Raw genomic sequence first — 9,337 nt, 5'->3', positions numbered from 1 at the left:
AGACTCCATGCTTCTTTTCTACCCAAGCCTCTTTCTCTGTGGTGTCAGCATTCCTTTTTCCCTTATCTTTAGTAGTACTTTTCTTCCTAGGCATTGCAGGTGTTTTGAATTAAATTCTTTCACCTAAGCGTTCCTTGGCAGAAATCACCCTATCACCTAGACGACTCTTCACATCAGTTTTACCCTGATTATTCTTCGAGTCCTTCGAGGTTTCTTCAGCAACCACTTCTTCACATCATTGGGCAAGGAAGGAGGAACCTTTTGGGTAATCACTTCCTATAGAGGTCTAGCACTCCAATAAGCATCAAATCTGTCTACTTCATGGGAGACAGGGAACTCGTAGGGAGGACGAAGATCTCCGAAAGGAATATTTTGAAGAAGGTCGTATTGTCTTTTTACCCTGCAGGGATAGTAATAGTCATACGGGACAAACTTGAAAGACGGCAGAAAGGTTGCTTGTTGACACCAATCATCCTTTCTATTTTCCACCACGGGATGACCCACTTGATAGCAAAATTGTGAGATTCGAAGACCCTCTTCCATTCATGGCACCGCATTTTAGAGAAGCGTTTCTTCCTCCTCACGAAAAAATTTGGAGTGTACTTATCAATACTGTCGGGAGGGATAATTAATTCTAGCCTTTCCATTAGCCACATCTGTAAAAAAAATTGCAATGTAAATAAATTATTATTACTATACAAAAATATATTTTTTGATTTCTGTAATTAAAAATATTATTTTTCTACCTGTAATAATATTGGAGAACCCCGAAAAGGTGCTTTTGGGTTGCTTTTCAATTCATCAAGACTAATCATAGTCTCTCCAACTATCAATGGCATTGGATTTCTCCCTGATTCAATTTGTTCTAGTACGGTGGTTATAATTGATTGACTCTCATTATTTTTACCACTACTAAGAAAAAATTGATTAAGCATACAAAATAAGAAAGCCCTTCTTCTATAAATATGAAAAGATTCGGAGAGAGGTTTATCAAAATAATGACGAGCAAATTCTTTCAAATTAACTATGTTTCCATCTACTATTTTTGATAGATCCCTTTCTTTTAAATTGAAGAAGCGTTCAAAATCCTTGTAATAATATGCATCTATTCTAGGGATTACTATGAGGTCTATTGCAGGGAAACCTAAAATAGCACCAAATTCTTCCGGCAAAGGGCTAATTTCATCATACCCTATTCTAAAGCAATGAGTACCAACATCCCAATATTCTAGAGCGATATGAATAAAATCTAAGTCAAGATCTACCCCTTTGATACCATAAATTCCCCCCAAGTGGAACAAATCTAATTCTTTTCTTTCTTTGGCATTAAGAGACCGACACCATTCATGAGTGTATTGGGTAAAAGTTTTAGTGACTAGAGACATGATATTATTTTTTTAAAGCTAAAGAATTATTTTATTTGCTGAAATTATGAAAAGAATCGGCTGGGCAGGGGGCTATTTATGCATGAAATCGGAGCAGTTCTAATCGGGGTAGGATACGGAGTCAGCGCTACTTGGCTCTAGACGCCGCTATTAGCGCCAGACGCCAAAGCTGCTACACCAATACGCGTGGCGCCAGCTGGCGCCAATCTGCCTCGTCATACGCGCTTTCAAAATCCGCGATTTTACCTTAATTCGAGTCTACTAATGGCTTTACGGCTCCCTTATCTTTTTCTAAACATCTTTTTATTCTTTTTTTAAATTAATATAGCTATTATATTATTATATTATTCTTTTTTGGATTTTATTTAGGTTAATTTCCAAGTTTTTTATAAACCCAAGTTTTTATTTACCTTTTCCTTTTTTCATTTTTCCTTTTTGGGGGAGAAAGTCGGATACCCTCCATCAATAATAAAAATGATGGAATTTTTGCGCAAAATTACTTGTCACACTTTCTTGCACACACAAACATGCACATAATGATAATAATAGAAAATGAAAAAAACATGATAAATAAAATAAACTCATAATAGTATGTATATACAAATATGCCTAAAAAATGAGTCTAACTAAAAGGCAAAGTTCTATACAAAGTCAAAAATTAGCAAAAAAACACAGGTACAAACTACGACGCCAGGGGAGGTAAACCCATCATCACATAAAACTCCGCCGTACGAGGAGTAACCTCTCCACCTACTCCAGCTCCAGCTCCAGTATCAGCTCCAGTTTCCGCAGGAGGAGGAAAACTCAACGTGGGACCAGTCCACCCAAGATCAACCTAAGGCTGAGGCTGCGGAGGCTGCTGCGATGACGAGCCAACCTCGTACATCCCACCACCTCTAAGAGCCGAGGTAGCCTCTCCCTGGCCTACCGGCGCAGCATGAGCACCCTCAGAGGAAGAACCCAAGCCCTCTGCCACATCAGCACGGGCAGCCTCAGATCGACCGCCTCTACCTCCTGAAGTAGTGCGGCGACGCCACGAGCTAGACCTCGCCGGATCCCTCCGCACCTCAGGTCTCGTGCGGGTACGAGAAGGAATGGGCTGACCCTGCAAAAGGAATTAAAATCAGAAACAAGGCAAAATCGAAGTGGTAATGCAAAACATATGAAAGAAAGACTACCTCCTGAACGGCGTCGTCTCGGCGGCAGGTAGCCACGTTCCTCATCCGGACAAGCTGGCTCCGGAAGGCATCTATACATCGTGCCATCTTCGAAACCACCTCGCTCGAGAACTGTCAAAGAAGTAAGTCAGTAAACATGCATAATATATATGGACAAAAGTTGCAAATAAATAAGCTTACCCGAGTCTGGTGGCGAGGAATCGACCGCTCTACGAAGCGCTCATCCTCAGGAGCCGGAGGAATTATCTCCTCAATCGGCCCGTATGTCCCCTGGTAATGGATAGACATACGGGGTGGCACGAACTCAGCAGCATCATCCTGATAAAGCAAAACAAAGTCAGTAAAGCATTACTTGGGGGCTACTTAACGAAGGTAAAAGCCGAAAAATCGTACCGCCACATCCTCAGCCGGTACAGGAACTGGAGCTAACAACGGCAGTAGCTCCTCCGCATAGCATCGCCCAGGGATCGTGCAAGATCGCCAAGGGGTACCAGCTCCCTCTGACATGCTCAACAACCTCGCAGCGTCAAACATGTGACGTGGTGGAGGAGCAGGAACGACAAAGGTATCGGAGGAATGTTGTCTAGCAACCCTCTCTCTAAGGTATGCAGTCGCTCCATAAGTCCCTAGGAAATAGCGACGCTCACCAGAATACTGCGCGGCGAACCCAGGGACTACTAGGCCGACCCACGGCCGGTACAGCACCTCAGGCTCCTGCAAAGGGCGTCAATCAAGCGAGAATCTATCTAAAGCATCGCAAAATGGCAAATAAGAAAAGAATCATACCGCGATGATCCAAACTCGGACATACGCAGTGGACATCCCCACACGGCGGCTGCCCAGGAAGCACTCACTGGAAACCTGCGCGGCGACGGTCTCGCCGGTGCAACAAAAAGGAAGTACTCGTAGAACCAGATCCACAAGGAGTTAAAATTATCAGCAAGTCCTAGCTAAAATGTAGAGCTAAACTTTATCGGGAATAATGTTTACCTCTACGACCCTCCAAAAGCTGGACAGAGCAACATTCATCCCAAAGGACCGGTGTCGACACGAGTCCCTCGGCGCTCGAATGAAGTCAGCATAGGCCAAGCTAGCCCAGTCATAAGTCCCGATCCAATGTAGATCCCGGACGGCAGGAAGGTAGTAAAGCAGCGCCCTACTACCCTTGTCAGGGGAGAACGTCCCTGACAACAAAATAAGTGCAAAGATGTGCACCCGCTGCTCTCGGGTGGTCGCACCATCGTCAAAAGCCGCTGCCAGAGTCGAACGGCGAATCCCCCTAGCGCTAAACTAAGACGACTCTACCTCAGCTCGAGCCCGAATGATAATCGGCCCTAACAACTCCTCGACCTCGGGGGAAAAGACGTTGATCCCACTATCAAACGGCAGTGGCACGGAGCTGAACTCCAGTCCTGTGATGAGACTGAAGTCGGTAGGAGTGACCATCATCTCACCCCAGGGAAAGTGGAAAGTGTTAGTGGTGTCCCAGAAGAACTCCACCAGAGCACGCACTACATGGTGACCCCCGCTGGAGGCAACCATTGCCTCGGAGGTCTCATACAACAAAACAAGACCGCAGGACTCCCATAGGAGTCTCGTCTCGATATCCCTGGCGATGTACATCTTGTACAGATCGCCCAAGCCGTCACAACCGGAACTATGACAGCGCGTCCTCCCAATAGTGATTCCCCGTCTCACCCTCTCAGAAATGTGGTGGACGGGGGAAAAGAACAAGGTCCGCTCGTCCCACTCAGGGAGTTGACCAAGCGAAGTGGACGGCTCGGCGTCGTCCTCCACGGGCTCATGCTCCCGTCGAGTGTCTCGGGACCGTGAACCAGAGCCTCGTTGTCTAGCCATGCTACATTGTGCAGAATTATCATAAATTAAGGTTCCATAGTATCTAAGGTTCGCCTAGCCACATGATACTATGTTCGCAAAAAAAAAAAACAGAGTACATAGTACTAAAACATAGCACAAATTCAAATTGAGCATCACGGCATTTTTCAAGCAATCTAACAATTCCTTGCAATAATATAGTAATTATTGTGACAAATTGGACAAGAATTGCTAGCAAAAACATCAAGAACGGGTCACATTACATTCCCGACCTCAAGAGGTTCAACAATGGCAATTCGTTCATTTATTCACCAAATTGAGTCAAACAAGTCTCAAATTACTCCCAAGGCAATATATAAACATAATCAAGCAATTTCATGGCATAAAATTTGACAAACAAAGAGAATTAAGCATTTTAAGTTTTGAAATTTCATGAAATTCGAAAATAAACACATGCAAAATTCATAAAAATCGGTGTGAGTTCGAAGAAAACTTACATAGATCGGGAAAGTGGATGAAAAGAGCTTTAATTTGCAACAAATTTGAGTGAATTTGGTTGAGAAACGAGCAAGAATGAAGCAAGTGAATTTCGGGAGATTTTCGAGCAAAATCGCGACGAGCAACAGCGGAAATGAAGAAGAAAGGGGTATTTAAGGAATACCCTGTTCTGGCGCCAAGCGCTAGACTTTGGCGTCAACAATTAGGCTTGGCGCCTGGCGCCAATCCCAGCGTCTGGCGCTACGGCCATTTTTGTGGCGGTGATGCTCTTTTAGGGGCGCCAGGATGTTCAGCCACTCAGTGAGGTTGTTCTACCTTTTTGCAATATATTTTGGGTTCCTTGGTATGCCAGTTAGCCCCTCTAAGCAATTTGACATGATTTTTAGTAATCGGCTTGATTGCACATAGTGATCGACCTGATGAAAGATCGTCTCACTTAGCTTAAAGCGCCTAAGCATTGGCTCATTAGCAAAAGGCACCGACATAGTGGTTCATTCGCAAAAGGCACCGACGTACAGGTTCAAAAGCAGCAGAAGCGCCGACGTACAGGCAAAGCGGAAACAAAGTTTAAGCAAGCTTTTAGATCGACAGGCAGAGATCTTCGGTAATTTCTTTGGAAAATTATCACAACAAATGAGGATGGCTTCAAGCGAGGATATCTTCGACGGCATTCCCTAGATTGTGGAGAGTTGTCACAAACAACTGCAGGTGATTTCAAGCGAAATTGTCTTCGATAGTATTCCCTTGGACGTGGAATATTATCAATGCGGATGAAGATTGTTTCAAGCGAAGCAATCTTCGATAGTATTCCCTTGGACGTGGAATATTATCAATGCGGATGAGGATTGTTTCAAGCGAAGCAATCTTCGATAGTAATCCCTTGGATGTGGAATATTATCAATACGGAAGAGGATTGTTTCAAGCGAAGCAATCTTCGATAGTATTCCCTTGGACGTGGAATATTATCAAAGCGGGGGAGGATCGTTTCAAGCGAAGCAGTCTTATATATTGGAAGCAGTTACAAGCGTAGCGGTTTTCAAGCGGGTTGGCATTCTCTTGGCAGGAGGTCATCAAAACAACAGCAAAGCGGTAGCAAATCGGTTACCTTCAGAGACGTGTGCTCGGCGGTGCAAGATACGCGTTTCTCAACTCTTTTATCTGTTTAACTAACGCCAGTTTGCAGATATCGGCGTTACAAGAGTTATTTAGGATCGCAGAACGTTCTGAATCATTCTTCGTCCCTATCGCTACTTTGACTTTCGTTTTCAAAACTCGCGTTTCTCCAAACTCAGTCAAAGTAGGGGCTTCTGTAGACACCCATTTGTGTCTCCCCAAAACCAAACCCAGTGATGAGTACCTTTCACGTCGAATCATAATCGAATGAAGCGAAAGTGTGGAAAGTTTAGTGTTGCGGATAGTTTTAATTTCTTTTCCCTTCTCTCTGTTTTTTAAAAACTTATTTTAAGAAAACAGTCAATCCAATTTGGTTGGTCCATGATATGGGTCCAATAGTAGTGTAGTTGGATGGGGCTTGACAAGAGCTTTCCAACGATATATTATAAGCCCAATTCCGATGAATATTGAGGAATTTATGGCCAATTTACTGAACTGGGCCCGGTTTGAGCCTTATATGCGGCCCAATGATCTTGGGGAGGGCCTAATATAGATTGATCATTCTTAATGCAATTAGGGATGGTTTTAGTCTTCTAGATTCTTCTAGAAGGTTCTTTTCATTCCTAATTCAATTAACATTAATAAATTGACTTTTGTTGACTTTTTAGAGTTTTAATTAAAATCAAAGAACATTTTTTAGGGAAATACGATTTTATCCTCCTGTACGGCAATTTTTATCTGATTTTAAGAAAACGCGTGAATTTCCAGATCAGCGCCAAACGCCAGCTGTAGCGCCTGGCGCTACGCTTGGCGCCTAGCGCTAATGTTGGCGTCTGGCGCCAATAGCCAGCATTGGCGCTGGTTCAATTTTATGTGCGCCAGAACTCTGTTTTTGAGATTTTATCTTTTTGGCTGATTTTCTCTATAAATAACGTGCTAAAAACTCCGTTTTCGATAACCAGTTTTTCATCAACAATCATCAATTCTCATTCTCTCTACATCTACCAACTCTCATCAAGATTTTCTTGATTATTCTCTCTCTCTTTTCTAAACTAGCCTTCTCACAAATATAAAAATTACGCATTCATTAGATCTAGAAACACCTAGCCATATTCGAAGTTGCCTTCGCCCTAGACGTGAAAGGTTTAATTTCAGAGGGTTTGGTCCCAAATCTCTCTTTCAATTATTTAATTTAATTGTTTTGATTTTATTATTTTCCTTGAAGTTACTAACGTGTGTATTTTGTTATTAGATAGAGATACGAGGCATCAAACTAAGTACTTTAATGGTTTTTATTGATGTTATGATATAGAGTTCATGCTTAGGTTGTTATTATGATTCCCAGTATCATGTCTAGAGTAACTTTAATATCAAGTATGATTAAAAGTATGATGTTGCCTTTTATGTTCTTCCTAATATTTATGATTGTTAGTATCATGTTAGGGTTAAAGATTTGATTTTTAATGTTTAGTGACATGTTAAGGTTTGTTATTAATCTTATTAGTATCATGCCTAGGATCTTACTATTAATATTATGCTTTATTATTAACATGATTATTTTTATTGTTATAATTGTTATTATGATTATTATTATTATGTTGCTTAATATTATATTTATTATTTATTACTTGATCACACCTTTTATGCATGTTTAAAGGGAATTGGTACTTGTAATCACGCTTAATAAGATAATTAATAATCTTGTTTAGGGTTAATATGATTATAATTCAAGTGGTCGCCAATAATAGTTTATTTGTGCATTAAAATTCAACCAACATAGATAAACAGGTTTAGGGTTAAACCTAATGATTGCATGTTAATCAAAAGCGCACATGAATACGATCTGAATAAAGTAGAGGCCTATTATTAGGGCAGGTTCAATCTTTTTTAGGTTGGATTTGTACCTTCATCCCCGAACCCTTATTTGGTTCAAGACCTTATCGGAGTTGACGATCTCTTGGATCGTTAAGGGGTGTAACTTTCACCCTGTGAACAGTTTACAAGTTCCTAAAACTTGTTGGCGACTCTTTTGCTCTATCTTCTTCCCTTTTTGACACCACAGTACTTTAGTGTATGATCACAGTGGGGTTCGAGCTAGGGGATTAACGCTTGAAATATTCCCTACAATATCAAAGGGCTTTGGAAGCTCCTTGAAACTCAGTGGTTGATGCAATTGCCCCGTATAGGTATAAAATTCACCAAAGGCTTGGATTGAATCCTATAAATTTTCTATTAAGTTAGAAATAAACCTAAGACTTACAAGCATACTATTTACTATTAGATAGTACAGGAATAATGTCTTGTAAGATAGCTACGACAAATCCAAATTCCGAATAATAATCAGAGGCCATGAAAAACCGAAACAGACCCCCATGTTTGAAAATCATGTTTGAAACTTGATTAATTTGCATAAAGGGTGAAAGACCCATCAATTGCAAATAAGTTTTGAAGTAGAAAACTAACAAATGTGGAAATGTATATGCATACATAGCTAGATTGGATGAAAAGGATACAATTAAATTCACGGAGTTGATTTTAATAAAAACCTATTCACCAATCGGAATGCTTAAGTCTTTTCGTGATTGATCTAGCAAAATTGCACATATAAAATATGGCAAAATAGATACCAAAACCGCCTTCCTAAAATAGGTTTTTGGAAGTGACTATGGAATAGTCTAGGGGTTTTGAAAATCTAAATAATGCTAGATTTGAAAGCAAGCTCAAGGAATATGTTATGGGATTGAAGGAAGCATTGCATATAGGAATTGGAACGTGTTTTCTCATAAAGTTAATAAGAGGATTGGCTTATGGAGAAACATAGAAATTCTTATGAATAAGAAGTTTAGTGGGAGCAAAAGTAAAGGTCCAACGAGAAGTTTATGAACTCTATTGTGAAATAACTATCAAATGTTAAATGCTTAGATTTGAAAGTATTTTCGACAATGGACTAAATAAAAGACGATACTTAGTACGTATTGGGTATTAAGTCCATTGTATAGACTTAATAAAATGTTTGAACGTGTAAAGGAGTTTACCATGTTAAACATGTATTGAAGGACTTTGAAAGACTTTCGACCCGTATGTATAATGTTTGAACTAAGTATAAGCTAGGCTAAATACTAAGTCAAACATGAAAGACTCTAATAGAGACTTTCAACCATATCACACAGCAAACTGTTTAGCAAAGACTCGGTGAAACTGAATGAGCTAAAATGACAAATTGATGGAATAAGATTGAGAATTACTCTGCAATTTAATCCATCATGTACGTTATGATATGGAATCGTCGCAGGACTTACTTGCTTAGAGCATGTGAAGTATGTATGA

The 9,337-nt window shown here is 40.6% G+C and overlaps 1 protein-coding gene across 1 annotated transcript; it reads right to left on the bottom strand.

The window, feature by feature from the left end:
- Nucleotides 1-2,066: 2,066 nt before the first annotated feature.
- Nucleotides 2,067-3,801, bottom strand: LOC145627011 (uncharacterized). Its single transcript, XM_081679425.1, has 5 exons — nucleotides 3,350-3,801; nucleotides 2,957-3,277; nucleotides 2,744-2,881; nucleotides 2,564-2,674; nucleotides 2,067-2,490 (listed from the first exon to the last, which is right to left on the bottom strand). The coding sequence occupies exons 1-5, from the start codon at nucleotides 3,383-3,385 to the stop codon at nucleotides 2,221-2,223; spliced, it is 876 nt and encodes a 291-aa protein (XP_081535551.1). The 5' UTR covers nucleotides 3,386-3,801; the 3' UTR covers nucleotides 2,067-2,220.
- Nucleotides 3,802-9,337: the final 5,536 nt, after the last annotated feature.

Source organism: Chenopodium album, chromosome 4 (genome assembly GCF_948465745.1).
Source record: "Chenopodium album chromosome 4, dcCheAlbu1.1, whole genome shotgun sequence".
Lineage (NCBI taxonomy): Eukaryota > Viridiplantae > Streptophyta > Magnoliopsida > Caryophyllales > Amaranthaceae > Chenopodium > Chenopodium album.
Note: the sequence above shows the minus strand (reverse complement) of the source record. Positions and strands in the feature narration are given on the sequence as shown.